General features: G+C 42.6%; 1 protein-coding gene across 9 annotated transcripts in view; it reads left to right on the top strand.

Moving 5' to 3' along the window:
• Positions 1-1,430: 1,430 nt before the first annotated feature.
• The window catches only part of BICD1 (BICD cargo adaptor 1), a 195,382-nt gene continuing 175,818 nt past the window's right edge, over positions 1,431-20,994 (top strand). For 4 of the 9 annotated variants that reach the window (XM_064514468.1, XM_064514472.1, XM_026119770.2 and 1 more), the window contains exon 1: positions 1,431-1,928. In XM_064514468.1, the coding sequence (XP_064370538.1) occupies positions 1,716-1,928 (213 nt within the window). In that variant the 5' untranslated portion in view covers positions 1,431-1,715. The remainder of the gene's footprint in view (positions 1,929-20,994) is intronic. The other 5 variants (XM_064514478.1, XM_064514484.1, XM_064514480.1 and 2 more) reach the window with 2 other exon arrangements.

The raw sequence follows: 20,994 nt of genomic DNA, 5'->3' as shown, positions 1-20,994 counted from the left end.
ACACCTTACTGAGCAGTCTAAACATTATTTTTCTTTCTTACAAGATGGGGAAGCTGAGGTAGAAAAATGATGTGACTTGTCTGAAACTGCATAAGAAGTCAGCAAGAAAGGGAATTCATGTCTTTGATTTCCAATACAGTGCTCCACTGGTGGACAGTGATATCCATCTTCTGTATGTAGCATCTTTTTTTAAACAAACCGCATCTTCCTTTTCCTGGAAATTATAACCTAATTGTTAAACATTATAGTGTAAAGACCTAATTTTGCTAGTATTTTTAAAAAATATGTTTGTCGGAGTGAAAACTTGATCCCATTAGTAGTTACGGCGAAACTCAGTCAATATCAATGTGATCAGGTCTTTTGTTTCTAAGCTGTAGTTTGAAGAAACAGTAAATTTGGGTTCCAGATGCCTAGTACCAAATCAACAAGGCTGCGATAAAGACATACTAAGACATTGATCCAGCATGGACTCATGAACTCACTCTTCCAGTTCAAATACACAGAACCCCCTAATTTGATGTGTTAACTTCGTACTGGCAGACTTCATATGAGATCAGTTACTGTCCATCTGCCCCACTTTAATTTTCTGCTGGACAAGTATCATGTCTTTCTGCAGCCAGCATAAAACTGACATAATCTATGCATCAGATTCTCTGGTTAATTTGACAGAACAACAATGGTGTGACCACATCTGCTCTGGATCAGATTTGTACTGCTGTCTAATCAGTAGAGATCTTGCATTAACAGTCATGGAAGTGTGGCCCTAGCTTAACGCCCTGCTCCCGCGGTTGTTTCACAGGCAGGTTCCCTGCACATTCCCATGTGCATTCACTGGGGACAGGGAACGGAGCAGCCACTTATTCCTTTGCAATTTTCCGAAATGGCAGGTGAGTGCTTGAGGCTGTGCTCCTGCTCCTGCAGTTCACTGGCTGCATCTCAGCTTCTATTTTTAACAGCACCGCCAGTAATGTGGCCCTCGCTGCAACATGCTCGGAAAACCAAGAGGCGCTCAAATTGCACCACACTTCTCCAGCCTTGCTGCGCTGTCAGGAGTGCGCTGGACAGTGTCCAGGAAAGGCTTCAAAATTAGCCAGCGCAGAGACGCTGCTGGACGCCTCAGCCACGAAGGCAAGGCGTAATCTTCTAGGAACGAAGGGGCTGTAGGCGCTGAGCGCGCCTGGCGCTGAGCACCCCTCGCTCCGTGCATGTGCTTTAGTGCTCTCCCCCTTCTTCTGCTACTCACTAGCGGAAAACTTAGGACACCGTCATCTCCAGGAGCGCAGGGGAGGGACCGGCTGCGCGGCCAGGAGGTGGAGGTGCCCGCTCCCCGCGAGCAGCATCTGCCCCCGGGCGCACCCGCGCCGAGGCTCCCTCCCCGCCGCCCGAGCTGCAGCCCCAGCCTCCGGCCGGGCCGCGCCGCTGCCGCCGCTCGCCAGCCCGGCTCGGGCTCGGGCTCGGGCTCGGGCTCGGGCTCGGGCTCGGGCTCGGGCTCGGGCTCGGCGCCGCCGCAGGCCCACGCAGCGCAGCGCAGCGCAGCGCAGCGCCGACACTGCGGCGGGGGCGGCGGCGGCGGCGGCGGAGCGCGCAGGCGGCGCCGGGCCCCGGCGGGCTGCGCGGGGCTGCGCGGCGGCGGCGCCGCCCCTCCGCCGCCCCCGCCCCCTGCGCCCGCGGCGCGGCGCGGCTCGGCGCGGCGGCTCCGCACTGCCGGCAGGGCTATGGCTGCGGAGGAGGTGCTGCAGAGCGCCGACCACTACAAGAGCGAGATCGAGCGGCTGACCCGCGAGCTCTCGGAGACGACCCACGAGAAGATCCAGGCGGCGGAGTATGGGCTGGTGGTGCTGGAGGAGAAGCTCACCCTCAAGCAGCAGTACGACGAGCTGGAGGCGGAGTATGACGGCCTCAAGCAGGAGCTGGAGCAGCTCAAGGAGGTGAGCAGCGGCGGCGGCTTTTGTCTCTGCCCGCGGCCGCCGGGATGCGGCCGGGGGCTGCGCGGCGTTGCGCGCCTCTCCGCCGCCGGCAGTGCCGTGCGCCGCGGCGCCCCTCCAGCCCGCGCAGCCGTCAGCGGTCGGGAGCCACAGCTTCTGCCCGGGGGCGTTTGCGGCGCCGGGGGGTCCTCGAGGCATGCCTGGATTGTCTGCAGCTCTTCCTAAAAGCAAAGGGGAGATGGAGCCGCGCAGAGATGAGAGCCGAGCAAGCCTCGTGGGCATATATATATCTATATATATATACATACACACATGTACACGGGATCCATGTACGCGGTTGTCTGCGATAGATGGAAAGAGAGGCAATTCCTCCTGAAGTTATTTATAGGCCCCCTTTATCAGGGGAATCACTGCCGTTCAGAAGGAAAAAGTAGCCGTACGGTAGTCCTGAGGTCACCCCAATCAGTGGAAATTAAACTTCTGCGTCATGCTGAAACGTTAAAATATGCGGGCTGAGAGGTGTTTTGCGGTTATCTTTTAAACAAGCTTTGGTAGCATCCAGAGTACCAAGCAGGAAAGTGCTGCACCTAACCTTTTAGCTTTACTAAATGTGACTCTTAAATATCGTTGCTGTTCCTATGTTCATCATGAAGGGGAGTAACTTGAGATTGATACAGTGCACACATACAGGATCTGTGGAAGGGGTGTGTGTACACATATATGCAGTAGTTGTCCGATCTCCACATTTCATAGTATTTTTACACTATATCACAGTGTAAACTCTTATGTATTTGGCAGAGAGAAGGTAAAGGATAAAACAGAAAATTTCCAAAATTTTAAAGGTATCTTCTAGTTTTGTCTATGAAATTATATTGCTATATATAGAGAAATTCTATTGAGTCAGAAATCCTGAATACATTCTGTACTGAGGAAAGTCACTTAGTAATCAAACTTAGATTATATATAAATTTATTCTTTAGAATACTAGCTCTGATGGACTTTTAGAAACATTTTTTGTAAAGATAAAGGTTTGATTTTACTTGCAGGTAAATGTGTTTGGCTACACACTTGGTTCAGTGAGCAGAAGAGGTTTAAAAATTGCTTTTTGATGAGGAAGAGAGCTAATTTTCAGAAAAACCTATTGATCTACTTAAACTTGATATCTGCTTCCCCACCCCCTGATGAGACTATGCAGTATGCTCAGGATTTCTGAGACCCATAATCACAGGTGCAGGGATGGGGATACATAACTTGCGCTGGCATGAAGGCAGCACTATTTGAAATGACCCAGCAGTAATAGAGGGACAGAATCAAGAGGGAATTGTGCAATGCAATTTCTATGAAAAAAAGAGATAAGCAGAGGTAGCTGTTATCACATCATAATAAGGTACAAAAGAGGACTGATCCGTAACCAGGGAGAACACATGAGTGTGCATCGCCACAGATACAATGGATAATGCGAGGAATTGAGTTTAAATTATTAAACTAGAGGGATTAGGCAACATGATTAACTGAAATCAAAGATGGGCACAAATTCTAGTCCTGTTTATGTCCCCTTGAAGTCAGTGGGATTGCATGTTCTGCAGCCCAGAATTTGCCCCATGGGGCCATGCCTTCATTCTGTGCCAGCCACAGCCTGGCCATGGAGGATATCCATGGAGAGAGGAAGAGGAAAATCCTGTGGCTTGTCCGACACCAAGCAACAGTGGAACCACTCCAGTTTGCAGTTCAGGCCCAGGGCTCTAAATTCCAGACCTCTCCGTAGTTGTGGATAGGATATTCTAGCCCCTATGTAGGCTATGGGGAGATTCCTTTTCTCCTTTCCAATCTTTATGGGAAAAACTGCACAGATTTTTATGGCACATGCAGCCCTGCGGAGGAGAACTTTCTCATATAGTTTCTCAGAGAACTCTCTCTTCTTGTCACGGTAATCCATTTTCTGATTTTTATCTGTTAACACACTTCCATTAGGACCATTCCTTGAATGCAGATCAGGTTCATAACTGTGAAAAGTAAGCAAATGGTGCCTCTAATGACATTATCTAGGTAGAATTTAGCCTAAGATGGTTCAGGCAAACTGCATGGTGGTGATTTGGGGGCTAAGACTTTTGGGTCGTAGGATTCTTTCTGGAAGCCCTCAGAAAAAGTGACACGGTAAGCCTAAAGCCAGCTATTTCATTAAGGATCCCTCCAACATGTGCTGAGAACGGTCTTTGTGTGTCCTCTCCAGCAGGCACTGCAGGGAATGTCCTGGGCTATGCGCCTGGGGTGTGGACTGCCTACCTGGATATCAATACACCATGAAAGACAGGATTTAGGAAAACTCCTCGTGAACATCTGTGCTGCTCTCTGTATTTGTATCTGTTCTGAAGTCATAGTGGAGTAAAACTTAGGCCTCAGGTTTCTCCTGGAATGAGTAGTTTATCCATTCATAAGGAACAGTAGGCGTGAGTGTGTGGGCGGGATTATGTTTAGGATTATTACCTCTCTGTGTGGACCTTCTTTGCACAGGTTAATTTGCCGGAGTTGAATCTCACCTATATTTGTATTGAGGCAAGTCTTCATTTCTGAACTATTTCATTATTAAATTCTTACGTTTTGCTGTTAGGAACTCACTGTGTTTATTGTTCAGCAGATGGTTTAGTAATCTAGGATCTGAAGTTTTAACCTGTACACCTTGGCAATTCAAAACTCCAGTGAACTTCAAATCTAGATTGCAGTGCAGAGCCTCAGCTATATGGTGGCTGACCATTGTTGGTCAGTGAGATGGGTAGGTGAGCCCATTTTGTAGAAGGAAAAGCAAGTTGCAGTATGTTACACTAAATATTAATACTTGTACCTAGAACATATGCCGTCTACCATGCAATATGAATTGTTTTAGTAACCTCTGGTGTTTCTTGTGCTCTATTCAGAGGTCTCTACTTTAAACTAAGACTTTGATGTTTTGGGTATGAGATTCATCTACATTACAAAAGCCTTGAAGTTTTAATCAGTGACCTAGTATGGACTTCTGTCTTCCAAAATAGAGCAGTTATTACATGTATCAGCTGTCCAGGAAAGACTTGTGCATCTATCAGCTATAGACCTTATGTTGTCAAAAACTGGACTGAATAGTAGGAATGTGGAAAGGTATACTCTGTTGTGTCAATTTTTAACAGCTTTCAGTGTTATGAGATGGAGTAGAGATAGTCCTGATGTTAGACAGGATTGTAGGAATAGAGTTACAAACAGAACATTATTGCTTTAAAAGCTTTATTAATTTTCATCGTAGTTTTTTTTCATTCTGCAAATAATGTTTCTGTGCCTCACGCAATTACATCTCAAACCAGAGGAATTTTGCCTGTGCAGTGAAAATGCTATACTTCTAGGACCTCTGTTAAGGAAGTTACTTCAGCAGATGTACCTTTTAACCTGCAGGGAATAGGAGTGCAGTCAATAAAACTCATTGCTACTAGTCATGCACGTAAAGGTAGCCTGTTTGCACTGTCTTACTGAGGTGGGAATTTAATTACCAGCATTTTTGTAGAAACCATTTTCCAGTGGTTTTAGTATTTGTGGTCTGACATTGCATTTGCTGTAAGGATAATGTTTGTTTTAGTTTTCATTCTTCTAACGAAGTATAAAAATAGCTTCATGTTGACAAGTTACTGTGGAGGGCTAGCCTGTAGTGTTTTCAGAGGGGAGAAATATCATTCACCTCCGGTCATGAAACTATGTGAAGAAGGCTGAGGCAGCTTTGGTGACCAAATATTGCAAGACATTATGGGCTGGAAATCCGAAGCAGACAGATTTCTCTTTGGGAATCAGATCATGAGCATAGTGGCCTATGATGAATAGATCTCCCTGGCTCCCTCTCCAACTGACTAATTCAAGCAATTTCTCACTTGGCTTCTTAGCATCTGTGTATTGCATTCTATGGGGACAGACTCTTCTCCTGAGCTGCGCATAGAGCTGCTACCTGATTTTCAGGTTGAAGATGCACTTTGGTGTTTCTGTTATTTTAAACGTAATTATACTTGGTAAGTTGTTGGAAACCAGGCTATTGATGAACAGCCATATCCTTGTCAAGTGGAAAATGTTTCTTTTAATGTTTCTTTCTTTTCTATGTTTCTTTTACTCACAGAGATATTCTATCAAGCATTATGAAGTGCTTAGTCAGTTTAGTAATGGGGTTTCCACAAATGATTCTTGGTTTCTGACGAAAAAGGGCTTTTGAGGAATAAAGCTGAAGCTCTCTGTGGCAGCCTCTTTTCTGTACTGCTCTTCTCTGCACTGCTTTAACCCAGGTCACTCAAGATCCAGCTCCCCACTCTTCTGACCCAGTGTTGGCCCCTCCAACTCCCCCAGTGCTCTCCGAAGCCCTGTATTTAGAATTTCCTCCTCTTACATGCCTCCTGCTGCAGTCACTTTTCTCTCTTTTTCATCTTTGAAGTGTACATTTGGTGGGACCTCTCTGGGCCCAAAAAAAGGGCAGAAGGCTGGAGGGGGAGACACCCTATCCCAAATACAGCCCTGTTAAATGGGGAATTGCTTTACACAACTGTCTGCAGAACAGGATGCTTAGGAAGGTGTGAATTGGCTCATACATCCCAGTGAGACATTTTGAATACTCCCCAGAGATGAATGTGTCCCAAATACATAATTCTTGAGAGCTGTGAACTGCTGCCATTTCAGTACGTATTTTCACCTCCTTTTAGTGACAGGATTTGTGGGCTTGGGCCAGATGAGGTTGAGCATTTTCAGCACCTCATCCTGGCCTCAACACTTTGTTTTTGGTGTCTGTTCATTTTGGGTCATTGAGAAAAGCAGCATTGCCTAACACCCAGCTCAAAGATGAGGGCAGAGAAAGGGTGACTGGGCTGCAGACCTGGAGGGGCAGTAGTCAGACACTCTCTGCAGTGTTATCTCCTCTGGAGTCCAGCTGACACTATCTTTGTCTCTAAGACATACACTGCTAATGGAAGGCATCTTACCCCGTTCCCTTTCAGCTGGCCTGGTTAGGGCAAGAGAGCAGGAGAATATGGGAAACAGTTACTTGCAGAAAGAAGAGAGTGGAAGGCAGAACTTAAAAACCTCAGTGATAAAGCCATTATCTAAAGACCTGTAAAGCAGCTGGATCTAGAACAACCTTAAGTGGGAAAAACTGACAAAAGGCCTGGGTATCCCTCCAAATCTTCGTTTCTCTATACTCTCCTTTGTAAGCAGAGATCAGCAACAAAAAGGAATCTGAAGATGCTCTGAGCAGTTTGTTTTGGGAGCTGCGCTTGTAAGGATTGCTTTAACAAAATCAAGCAGCAGCTTGCAAAACTTTCCTGTGGTTATTACAGGCTGGGGACTGACTGACTGGGGAGCAACTCCGTGGAAAAGGATTTGGGGAGTCTGGTGGACAGCAATTTGAACATGGGCCAGCATTGTGCCCTGGCAGCAAAAGGCTAACAGCATCCTGGGCTGTATTAACAGGAGCATAGCCAGTAGGTTGAGAAAAATGATTGTCGCCCTAAAACTGGTACTTCTTAGACCACGTCTAGAATACTGCATCCAGCTCTGGGCCCCCAGTACAAGAAAGACATGGATAAACTGGACCATGTTCAGCAGAGGACCGCCAAGATGTTCTGCAGGTGAAGAACTTGCCCTCTGAGGAGAGGCTGAGGGAGCTGGGCTTGTTCAGTCTGCAGCAGAGAAGGCTTTGGGGGGACCTAGCAGCAGCCTGCCTCTGCCTATGAGGAAGTTACTGAGAAGACAGAGCCAGGCTCTTCACAGCAGTCCATGGTGGGAGGACAAGGGCCCTAATTTGAAACAAGACAGGTTTGGACTGGATTTAAGGAAGACCTGTTTCACCATGAGGACAGCCTGGCAATGGCACAGGCTGCCTAGAGGGGTGGTACAGTCTCCTCTGGAGGTTTTCAAGCTCCGGCTGGACAATGCCCTGAGCAATCCAGTCTGAGCTCAGAGCTGCCCCCGCTTTGAGCGGGAGGTTGGGTTAGAGAGGGAAGCAGGTGGACAGCGAGGCACATTGACCAATATTGGCAGGGTCTCTGAGAGCACTCGCCATGCGCAGTTAAACTCCAGTAGCACCTTGCTGCGAGTTACCCAATACGTAACAGCACACTGCCTAGAAACAGTGTTCATTAGTAGGGCTGTAGTCTCACTTCATGCTTGAATTTCACTTTCTTCTGCATATCATTAAGCTTGTATTGACCCAGGGTTACGAAGGGTGTTGTTTGATGTGCTTTTCTCTCAGCAAGACCAGCCTGCATCTCCCTTTGTCATTCCTGCCCCTGTTCTGGCTGTCAGTTGTACAGTCATTTGTGCTGCCATACCAGCGTAGAGAACTGACCTAGGTTAAAAATAACTGAGGAGGGGGTGTATGCTATCTGTAACCCGGACTGGTTACAGGATCCGGTTCACAGTATGTCCCCGTAAACTGTTTTACCTGCATTGCCGAAAGGTCAGTATGAGGAGAGGAAAGAATGCCAGGAAAAGAGGGAAATGGGATGAATTGCTTAAACAGGTACCGTTGTTAAAAGAGACACTCATCAAATTATGGCAAGATTGCTTCCTGTAAAGGGAAATAGATGCTGTGCATTAGCCTACAGAAAACCTAGGCAGCTGAGATCATCTTAAGGGAAATGAGGGCTATTGTGGAGTTCAGTTTCTTTTTTCTCCTTAGTTAAATTATTTTCTGATTTTTCACTCTTTCTTCTAAGAAATCTATGAAATCTCTCTTTAATCTGAAGGATTCTCATTGAACCAGTCATCTGCATTGGACTCCTCTGGGATAACTGGGAGTTGCAACTGGATTTTATGTCAGGGAAAAGTTAATTTTCCATAGATTGTCTATAAAATATTGGATTAGTACCAAATCTAAAATGGCTGATTGAAGTGTTGATGGATGAGGCAGGCATTATTATTGTGAAGTACTTTCTGTTTAAGACATGAGATGTAAAAATGATGGCTTACTGAATAGATTTTAATCTAAAGGTCTGCATCTGTTTGGAATTAGGCCTTTTGTATTAGATTAAAAAAATTAATTAGCTACCGTCTTTTCATCTTCCTTTATATGAAATATATTTCCTTCCCTTTTCTATTGTGTTGTAGCATTTTTCCTTCTAAGATGTGCTGTGTGCAGTAGGTAGTATGCATGATGACAGTCAGACTGAACACCTGGCTTTATTGAAAGTGCAGCTGGGTGCAAAACTGTGGTGAAGAAGATAAGATTTGGCATAAAACAGTAATTTATGAACGTTCATCAAGGTAAAATGAGGAGGATTCTCAAAGTAGGATGCATAGATTAAATTTGCGCCTGATCCTCTTTTACAAATTTTATGCAAATGGCACTTGGAGGAAAATACATGCAACATTATTATACATTTTTGTGGCTGTATTGAGGCCCTCTAGAAAAAAAAGCTTTTCTTCGTGAACAACCTCTCAGTTTTTCGAACAAACTCAAACATGTTCATTCTTCAGCACCTCATCTTCTGGCATGTTTTTGCATTGGTGTTTTCTTCATCATATGGACAATGGGAATAAAATCTGACTCGCCACTTCTTTCTAATTTTTGCCGTATCCCTCATAGCTCTGCTGCGTTGTAGGTCTCTTTTTCAAAGTTGCCTTTGCTATGCATTTCCCTTCCATACTTGTCTGATAGCTGAACCGGTGATGTTTAACTCACTAGAGTTCTGCACCATGCCTTTCTTCTTTTGGATGGTTTTAATTTAAAATGGCAGAGCATGAAAAACACACATTCATTTTTGTTGCACTATCTTATGTTTGTGGCATGATTGCTGTTTCCCTCTTTCCTCTTTTCCTTGTGAAGCCAACAACACTGTGTTTTATGGGGGAGGAGAGGGTATATTCCTAATTTAGATGAATTGATATGGCATGTAAAGACATGAATGTTCCGTTTGTCCCCTTACCCAGGTCTGCTTGCATCACTAGCAGCAGATGACTATGAGGAGAATACAGCAATTCTTTCAGACTGTATTATGAAAACAGTCTGTGAGTACAGACCGGCTACAGATGGAAGTAGTTAGAACTATTCAAAAGGTGAAAAATGCATCTCAGCAAGGGTAGGTGTCTAATGCTGAAGTAAGCAGCTAGAAATTAAGGTAGATTGCAGATTAGTGCTTTAATGGGAACTCAACTTCTCTGGAGAGGGTAAGATTAAAAATAATTTCAGGATTCTAATATTTGGATCTCTAAATTTCTTTCGCTATCAAAGCTAATAAAACATAGTAGCTAAAAGAAAAAGCAAGGCATTCTGTCCTAAATCTATGGTTTTGGGACAGGCCTATGAACCCTATTTAAATGTCAGAAGGCTTTCACAAGACTGAATTCGGTCCATTCCTGTTTTTTGCATATCTCTTGTGGTTCCTTCCTCTCTGTCTGCAGCACTTGATTTTCTGCATCTCATTTTTGTACAGCATTCGTCTCCTGTCCATGGTGGTGTACACACTCTTTTATCTTCCATTTTGCCAGTCTCTGCCCTACCATCTTAATTAGTGTTGATTTGCCACCTCATAATACACTGAGCTGAATATTTTATATTAGAGACCCTTTTTGTCATTGTCTGCATGTAAAAAAAATCTGGCCATTTAGGACAGACTAGACCTTCCACACTGTGCCTGGGTATTGCAGCGACAGGGGAGCACAGAAATTCTTCGTAATGCTGTTTTAACAAGGGCTGCAAATGGAACAGCAGAGGATTTGTCAGCTCTGCTTCGTAGCAGCCACACCATTCTGATCCTCCTTAGAAAGATCATCTTTTAAGGGAGTTTTAAAATTGGGTTGGCTAAGGGAGTGCACAAGAAGATACCTTTTCATAAAGTTTTGCAAAAAAATAACCTTTTCTGTGACCTATTGAACAGGAAAGTTTCATTGCTCCGTTTCTAGGGTTATTTACTTGTTTGACCCCTAGATAGGAAAAATGATGCATAACAAGGTTAAATAATGCAGTCAAGTCCTTGTGATCTGAGCTGGGCGTGGAATCTATTAGCCACAGTCTTCCTTTTTCCTTTGAATCACACTGAGTTTGCTTCTGTGCTGTATATCTGTGTTAAGCCCGTGTGTACAGCAAGTAGTTTTGTAGTGCTAACAGTAATATATTCAACACTATATTTAACCGAGAAGAATAAAAGAAGCCATCACAGTTACTGCAGGGTAGTCACCTTTCACTTCAGTCAGTCGGTTCGGGGGACATTTCAGCTGAACTGTATAAACTGCATCTTTCCTTCTTGTTCTTTTTGGTCTGTCTTTGCTTATTTTTAATTTTGTGCTCTCAGAGATCACAGGTGGCACACAGTATCAGGATAATGCCATGCATTCAGTATGCATGCTAGGAAGTTTATCCACGCAAAACAGCCTTTCCTTGGTTTCCCTAGTTACTCTGGATAGATTTAAATGCCAATGTAATGAGAACGAACTGTGAAGTCTCTTTGTCATCACTGACTATTGGGCACATCCATGGAGGGAAGCTGGAATTTGGTAACAGTTGCCATTGCAACTTGTTTCGAATATTGAGAGGAGAAAAAACAGCTCTTAGTAGAGGTAAAACTCAGGTAGGAAGACTGAAAAGAACTGGCAAACCTCTAGGAGTCAAGGTAGGAATTTGGGTCAGTTATGAGGTCAGGCAAAGGGAGTAGGTGGCTTGGTGAAATAACTCATTTGTAAAAGTTTGGCTATTGGCCAGACATGAAGACAGCATTTATTTGGATTTAGTTTTACTCAGGACTGGAGTACTGTCTATTTCCCACATCCACATGGCAAGATGCAGGATGCCAAATCCTGCAGAGTCCTGGCCCCGTACTTCCAGCAAGGCCGAGCTGTCAACCTTTGGCACTCACGTTCTGAGAGAGCTAGAGAATGTCATATGAGGATGCATGGGGAGTTCACAATTGGGTTAAACTGTGTAGACTGGTTTCAAATTTTATGCATAATCCAGGATATGTAACAATTATTGCCCAAAATTCAAATTTTCAATTCAAATGTTATTAAAATGTAGTCTCAATAGCTTGTAGTTTATAAAATTCATTGCTTTATTAAAGACAGGATTTTTTTTTAATTGGGTGGGAAAAGGTTTTTCTCATACCCAGAATACATCATAGAGCTTTTACAATGCATTAAAAGGTTGTGCTGTTGTGAGTAAAACTAGGCATCTGCATGGCAATCACAAACATGCAGAGCTGGTCCAAGTCTAGTTAATGGGAATATTTGCATTCATTTCTTGCTTTCTTTGAAAACTGCATGCAATTTCCACCTGCCAATAGTTAGGAAAGGTTTTATTTAAGCATTTTGTGTGAAGAATGCTATCTCTAACAATTTACCCTATATTCAGGATTGTGCCTCAGGGTCATTCATAGTAGATACAATTTGAAGACCTACATTCAAGTCCCGGCTACGTGGGTAAGTTGCAGGAAAATTATTAATGGGGCAATGATTTAATTGTTGAGTTTGTGCCCACCAGCTGCTGGAAAACAGCATTGTCATCAGGATGCAAATGGTAAAATGTTATAAACTTGAGAATTCAGAGTTGTTCCCATCAAAGAAGGCAGAACTGGAATAACCATAATTTCTAGGTCTCAAACATGTGATCTTATTATTGCAGCTAAATGAACTGTCATAACTCAGTTGAACTTCAATAGCTGACCATGTGCATACACTTGACTTGCTGCAAATGGGTAAGGATAAGGTTTAAAAAAAAATAGCAGAAACCTGAAGGAAAGAGATTTCAGCTGACATGTTTTATCTTATATCTGCAGTGAGCTAAAAATGTGCAGAAGATCAATTACTTACTAATCTGTAAAATCTCTGTCATAAATCTGGGTCCTTACTGACAATTTTTTAAGTCAAATTTAAGGATATGGTCACAAAGACTCCTTTATGATATAAAATGTGTGATATATTACTGCATGGAAGAGGAAACTGTGTATACTAATATGGAAGTTGGAGGCAAATAGCAACTGTTAGGAGTTCGGTTCTTTGGGCATTAGGTAATTCCATTTCTAGAGCATTAGGTAATTTCTTACTTTTTCTGCCAGTTAAGGGCTGATGGCTGCGATCTGGTAATAACAAAACCTTCATTTAACATGATGTAAGCTCAGCTGTGTAAAAATAGGAGCATATCTGGAATAACACAATTGAGGGATAGCATATTTCCAAACTTGTACAATTTGAAGTTACAGTGATGCTTTATATTAGATCCTAAAATAAAGTCCATATTGAAGTGATACAACTGGATTATAAAACTTTGATACCTGGAAGTTTGTGCCCTAAAATCTTTATTTTCGTTGTCTCATGGAAAGCATTATTTTTGCTTTAATAAGCAGGTTGAGTAACCTCATATTGAAACCTATACGACTTCCTTTTGCTCACATAATTTGAAATTACACATATCTAGTTGAATGACTACTTGTAGATTTAGATACATATATAGGCTGCCACATTTAAAGTTTTTTGCTGTAATCTACTTAATGCTGCTTCATGATTTGTGATTTCAAACATTTTTTGTCTTGTTTGCAGTAGTCTGGAACAATATATTCAAGAACAGGAAATGAAATGACACCTTGAGTATAGCTTTGGCACTTGGTGTTTGAAAAGTACTTTACTCTCCATTCTTTTGGCTGAGATTACATACATTCAGAATCATTCCTATGTTTTATTGCTGTTGAATTTACTTTTCTAGCACATTAGACTGATGAAAAGAATCTAAATTGAGCATATGAGCCTTGTTTGGGTATAAATCACCCTTTTCCAGTGTATAATAAGAAGAGTTAGTAGTTAAAGATCTTGCTTTATACGCTTCTGTTCTGTAAAGTTTCCTGTTTGCAAGGTTCTTCTTGAAAGGGGGCCTCTGGTTTCTCTACCAGTGAGAACATCTGTTAGAGACCCATAACTCATGCTGGGCGCTAAGTCTGAACACAGACGGTTGTCACTTTCCTGCTATTACTCAAGGATCAGTTTGTTGTGAGAAACTAGTACACTAATCATTCCACTCTGCAGACGTAGGTTTGGAAAAGGGGAACCTAAATTCTACCCCCAAAACCTGTGGCAGAGATTCTTCTCATACTAGCTTCTGCAGCTCAGCTCTTTCCTTAGGAATGTTGTCTGGTTTAGAGTGAGGAGCCTCTATTTCAAGTGTTTTATCACTTTTTTTAGGTAGAAAGTAATCAGCTGTCTGAAAAGAAATCAGAAATCTGATAGGCAAAATTTTTAGGAGCTTGCAGTTCAACGCTTTGTGCTGTCTGTAGAGAATGGAATTGCAGCTTTGCAAGTGACAGCGTTATGAATAGTCAAGCACTTACCGGAGCACTGGCTGTGGATGCAGGGGAAAAGCCAGAGAGAGTGAGTCAGCATGACCTTGGCTGCCACCAGTGATGGGTAATGCATCTAGCCTAAGCAGTGCCTGACATTGGTTGGGGTCTTTAGAAGGAAGAGCCTATGGTGAAATAAAATTCAGTAGAGTAACCAGAGATGGGATATGGCTGACAAGTGAAAGGGCCAAGATGCATACAGTGGTAAGGAAGATGTGCATCAGCATAAAACAGAGTCTATACTTTAAAAAAAGTAGTTTCATTGGTAAACAGGTCGAATTCTTTCATACACTGTGAAAGAACACAGACTACTCTGTGTAAAACAGAAACATTCTGAAAACTCAAAATACTGCTTGCTTCATGAGCTTCTGTTTTGCCCACTGGATCTCAGCAGGGTGGGATAAATTGTTCCTTATTGCATGACAGTAGTACCTGGGGATTCCACGATGCCAAGCCCAATGACTTTCAAACATATAGATAATAAAAATCCAGAGATCTTACAGTGGAAACAGGCATGGTTGCCAGGGATTTGGTCTTAAGGAATAATAAGGGGAATTTTTAGATGAGGAATGGAGGCCCAGAAGCTGTGGAGTAATAGGTTGCTTAGCCATAATCTCATAGGAAATCCATGGCTAAATCATGAAGAAAACAGATTTTCTCAGCTCCAGTCCAATGATTTATCTGCCAAAGATCCCTCCATATTAAAAAGCCAATCAACCAAAAAGCCGAAGCAATCAATTGCCCTGTACTCGCCAGATGTGAAGTCCCTGAGTGTTCACTGACCAGCATGTGCATTGGCAATACCTCCCACTGATACTAGTGAAGACCAGTCAGGCTAGTTAGGAATGGTTTCAGTGGTTGTTTTGCTACTGTAACACAATCAAAACTTGATGAAAAATGAGGATGAAAAATTTGTGGAAGCCTGTTTGGTTTCTTAATTCATTACTTGGCAGTGTTTCAGTGGTGAAGTCCTTGTCATTAAAGACTTTTGGTAGCTCTCCACCTTCCTCTGCCTCCTGTGGAATTGCCATCTTCACCTTTCAAGCCTTTTATGGTTCCTCTCCCATTTACTCCAGTGATCTCATCCTTCTCTCTTTCCCAGCTGTCCTTTCTGTTCTGCCACTTTTGGCTTCCACTTTGCCCTCTCTGCCTTTGGCAGTTAACCATTTTCTGGCTGCCACTCCAGTATTTGCAATAGTCTTCCCACTCCTTCCCACTCATCCCTTTCCAAAACATGACTCTTCTCTGCTATGATTGAAATTTTCACATCAACATTTGCTAATCCCTAGAGCTGGCTGAAAGACTTCACTTTTTCTTCTTTCCTAAAAGCCTAACTGTTCATCGCAAGGGGAGACAAAATTCCAGCCACCTCTCCCTATAAAGAATGCCTCACGCCTCTCCTCATCCACTGTCTCCATCTAGCCTCATCCAGCTCTTACCACAACGTATCCATTGTTGGTACTGCTGTGTGTGAAAAAAGTTAAATGACGCCGTTCACTGTGTTGGGCTCTGGAACGTGGGATGCCCCTTGCAACGGCAGTGCGGGGGAAATGTTCATCTAATTCTGCAAGACATGACTTTTGCCATTGCCTTGGGAGCTCATGCTGGCCAAAACCTTACAGGGTCTGTTCAGCACCAGCTCAGCCTTCTGGCAGAGCTGGCAATAGCTAATGGGGAGCTTGGACTGAGAATTTGTAGGCAGCGCGCTCTGTGGGGCAAGGCCTGTCCTTGCCCATCTGTTTGTATTGAATGTAATACAGTGAGGCTGTATTCTTGGTTGGGATAATCAGGTTCTGTGGCAATATGAGTAATTAATAATAATAACAGGGCCTCTTCTGTGGACAGACTGTTAGAAATAATTTCCTTCTGCCAGTTGCTTCTCTAGAATGTGCTTTTGAACTCGGAGAACCCGAAAGAGATAATGAAAACACCAGCAGCTGTCACAAATCTTTAGCTTTGTTTATGTTGGCAGTGATGGAAATTCTTTAAACTAAATTGCCTAATGGCTCATTGGTTTGCTTCTGTTTTGTTAAAGCATTGAGCTGTTATACAATGCACCCTTGTCTGATTAAAGACCATTCTCAGTAAGAGTGGGCTCCAGTGATCACTGTTTCTTCTAAGGGGAGAAGCAGCAAAATCGTGTAAGGCAAACCACTGATCTTCTGTTGCTCTGCATCTGTTTCACTCAGGAGTGCCCAGTGTCACTCTATGGATTTAGCTGTGTTATGTACTGACGTTGCACTGCTGTCAGGGTGATCCAGCTGCTGGAGCTGCAAGAGTTGACTCTTCTTTCCAGATTTATGGTAGCGGTGACCCTGAATCCTGCCATTTACCCATGCAGCATCTTGGGCCTGAAGGCAGGATGAAGCATTTGGCTGCTTTGGAAGGTCACAGTCCTTCAACAGCCATTCTTCATCCCCTTCACAGGAGAGTCTGGGCCATTTGTCCCCCAGGCTGCCATTTAGATGAGTTGGTGAATGGTGCCACAACATAAAAAGTAGCCTAACATCAGTCTTCCTGTCCTCAGGGTTCCTTAACAGTCTGAAGGCTCCTCTGTCCGTCATCTTCCCCATTTCCGGGAGGAGCTGGACCATGCAGGCCTTCAGGAGCCTCTTCCACAGCCTTCTTTGTAGCCTTTGTCAGAACATTTCCCAGAAAGGTATTAGTGACCCCTACATTTAAAATTTAGTATCCAAAATGTGCTTTATTCCTCCAAATTATTTACTACTACTAAAAAACAAATGTTCCTCCAGTGAATGCAAGCATGAATTTTTTCAGGAAGCTGACAGCTGGTGACGTGGTAGTGAAGATGAGTATGACTGAGAATGTCATATTGTAATTCAGAGTTTTAGAGTATTGGTCTCTTGGCAAGCAATGCAAGCATAACTTCAGTAGACTGTTGCTAATGAAGAAGTTAGTCATTTCTTAAATGTGGACATGTACTCTAACTTCCCCCCCATTTCCACTCTGGTAACCATAGTAATTATGCTACAATTTTGTTTTTCTAATCTTTCTGTGACCAAAATCTCTCTGGTGACCAGATCTGACCTGCAGTCAAAGACATTGGTACTAATACAGAATATGATTTTAGCTGTTCTCGTAAGCTACATAGTCAGGTACAATAAGTACTTTTTCAATTTATTTTTTATAAAAGGATTGGACTTCATAACAACACTGTATGAATTACGATCTGAATTCTCTGCTGCTGCACCTCTCCTGAAATCAATAGAATTATACTAGCAAAGAATTTGGCCCTTTGTAGTGTTAAATCACACAACACTAATAGCAGCTGTCATGACAATGTTCCCAGAACTATAAGGTGTTTTGACGGAAGGACTTGGCGGCAGAATCCAAGCGTTGGTGACTCAGTAGGCAACAGGCTGACTTCTGAGTCAATAATGAACCACTGCTCTAGCAGTGCAGTTTGTAGTTTGGTTTTCGTTTCCCTCTTTATGGGAGCTAAACCCATCTGTTATCATAAAATTGTTGCATATTACTTTTGCAAGAGGAGAGTTACTGTTCTTGATGCTTTTTTGTAAATTACTATCAAGATAGCCACTTCTGGTGATGAGTTCACTCTTTGCAGTATCAGACTGGATGAGTTATTCGTCATCACTTTCTGCCCTGGGGAAAAGAAGCAATTCTAAAATAGTGGAGTGACTTAATTCATGAGAATAACTACCCTGTTTCCATTCAACATTGTCTGCATTTTGCAGGGGTGAAGTGATTTCTGTTTAGAAGGAGACAGTTTTCAGAGACATGTAGGGGCCTCTGTAAGTCAGTGGATGTAACAGGTACAGGGCATCTTTCAAAATCAAGCCTGTAAACATTCTGGAAGCCTTTGGGAAGAAGGAACATGTTGTTCTGTGCCTCGTTCCCCACTATTTTGTGTTACTTGGTTGAGAGACCTGTTGTACCTGTTTTCTGTGTTTTCCACTTCCACCTTTAAAAATTCTTTCCTTTTCTTCTCCCTGTGCTTTTCCTGCAAGGATGTCAAAAGTGGCATCCAACCATGTGCATTTGACTGTAAAAAAATTGCGTATAGAATAAAAAAAAAAAATAGGAGCAAATGTGTGACTTTTAAACCCCATCTCCTCTCTCCCTAGCGATCTATTTTTACAGATCTGGTACAAGATGAATCATCTTTGGAATACTTTTCCCTCTGTCAAGTTTCGTTGTAATTAGCCAACAGATTCAAAAATTATTGGAGAAGGCGAAACTTTAAAAGCCCATAGGAAAGAGGCTAAGAATTGCTGTCTGTTGTTAATTAGACTTGGATAGTTAGGTCTAAACTTGCACTACTGAACTTGACCTGGGCACCTTCTTGGGATGACATCCATCCTAATGAGGATCAAAGCCAAATTCCATTCTCAGGTGCACTGCTGCAAATCCTAAGTTATCCCATTGACTTCAGAATCCAGATTTTTATGGTGTTTTCCAGATTTAGGATCTGTTTGCAGAAAGGAGATTTTCTTCTATGGCAGTTATACTGTAAGTGAATTAGAAGACTTTTGCAGTGATACAGTGTGGGAGGAAAAGGGCAGCAGTACAAGCGTCAGCTTTTGTAAACGAGGCAGCCTCTTACACTGGAATAAATAAGAGCGCAGTCTAGCCCTTATGGCTGGTCTAGAAGTTGTTCCTCTTTGCAAACGTTAGCCGAAAAACTTAGCTAATACACCTTAAAATTCCAAATAAGCAAATCTGCGTGTTACTGCTCAGCCTCGGTGTGACAGTCAAATTTCTAACTCTGACATAAGAAGGAAATGTGGGCAAATCAGTCCTCAGATTAACCACCTATCAGTATGTAGCCATACTTGCTTCAGGATTCACGCAACATACCTTGGCCTAAGGAGCCACCAGAAATCTTGTGTAGGTAGTCTTTTTTTCCTAATAGGTATATTGCCAGTTATTATGAAATTGTTAAAAAGGTCTAATTTTAGGTCATGCCAGCTGGGTGGGGGCTAAGGAACTTTTATGGTCTGTCATTTGTGAAAGATTATTTTACAGCTTATGTTTGAAATCCAGTTGATCTTCTGAGGGGAGAAGCAAACAGGGATAGAAAAGTCAGCACTTTAGAGACCCACTTTGCCCCCAAACTTCTCAAGTAGACTAAGACTCCTTTTACAGCCTTACAGAAGCCAGGCTGCTTAAAGCAACATACAGAAAACCCTTAAGTTAGCAAAGAAATAAAGGAGTTCTTTAACCTGACCTTAAAACTTCAAGTGCATTTGTGAAAACCATGGAGGGTTTTTGCTTCTCTATCTGAATTCCCTTATCACTTTCATAAAAATAAAATAAAGGAAACCAAGTAGACTATAACCAACAAAAGAGATCAGATTTCCAGAAGGAGCATCTCACCAGGGCAGGCTTCACCTTGGATTGTCCCCTAGTGGGATTAGTTTTGTAATCCTGTGGAAGACCTGCTGAACTAGCTAGAACTGGCATGTAAATATTATATGAGCTTGGCCTGCTATTTTTCTCGTAACATTTTGCAGTAGTAAGTGTACTCTAAATATGCAACTTCTACATATGCTGCCCTCTGATCTCACAGGAACAGACAACATTAAGGGGCTGGATACCTGTGCACCAGCAGCTCCGCTGAACTGGGTTGGAAGTTAGGACACATCCTTTCCACCAAGTTGCAAAGGCTTGCATGTACCATGTCTGTAAACAGAGATGTTCTGCAACATCTGTTAGCCAGGACCTCTTTATCCAACAGCAGAGGGAGGGAAAATTGGGAATGTTGGTGCTTGTAAGACCAGGAGAACCATCAAAAAGCTTGTGCTCCCAAATCACCCATTAATTGGCCCATCTATAATATGACTTTCAAAGAACTGCTAAAGTATGTTTTTAACATCAGTTTTTCTTATTGTGTGGCTGCAGAGTTCAAGCTTATGTTATCAACGCTTTCTCTCTCGTCCCCCCCCCACCCAAACAGCGACTCCCCTGTCCTGCCTATGTACAGGGACTAATGTATGTGAGTGTGTGTGTATGCTTATATCACTTGTGCATATATTTATAGAAATATATAAACATCAATAAGAACTGGGATGAGATGGCTTTGTGTACAACCATGCACGTACAAATCTTACTATTTTCAGCAATCATTGGTGTGTTTGTGATCGCAATAATTTTATTGTGATGTAGAGATTAAACTTGCATGTGTAACTGGCTGAAATGAAACGTTCTAAATTTAGCTTAAAACAATATAAAATAACTCATGATATTTCTTTGCAGTTCCAAACGGAAGTCTATTTTATTTCCCAGACGTTCTCTCAATTTTATCTACATTTGTGTATCATTTGCAGGAGGCAGCTTTTTAACTCCTTTGCAGCACTGATACAAAGTAGTTTGACAGAGCATATGGGGGGGGTGGGGGGTGGGAAAGCCTGCATTAATTGTTCATTTCAATTTAGAATATGATTTTTATCTTGTGTAACTGTTTTTTTGTTTGTTTTGGCCATAATATCATTGGAAGTTCTAAAAATATTTCTGAAATATTTTCCCTGTCTGTAAATATTTTTAGTGACTTGTAAATGAAAATGAACTGCATTGCAAGATTTTTATTTTTTATGATAGTCTCCATAAGATGTGCAGGTGATCCTGCTTTCTGATGCATGCAACAGAGGACTAGTTAGTAGCATAACAATAGGTATAATTTACATTTGGTAAATTGGACTGCTTTTGACAGCATCAAAAAGGCTGTGTTTCATATCTTGCTAAAGTTCTTGTCCAAAATAATGTAATCAGTTTCTGTAGAC

This window comes from Dromaius novaehollandiae, chromosome 1 (genome assembly GCF_036370855.1).
Source record: "Dromaius novaehollandiae isolate bDroNov1 chromosome 1, bDroNov1.hap1, whole genome shotgun sequence".
NCBI lineage: Eukaryota > Metazoa > Chordata > Aves > Casuariiformes > Dromaiidae > Dromaius > Dromaius novaehollandiae.
The sequence above is the reverse complement of the archived record's forward strand: the minus strand, read 5'-3'. Positions and strand labels throughout refer to the sequence as shown.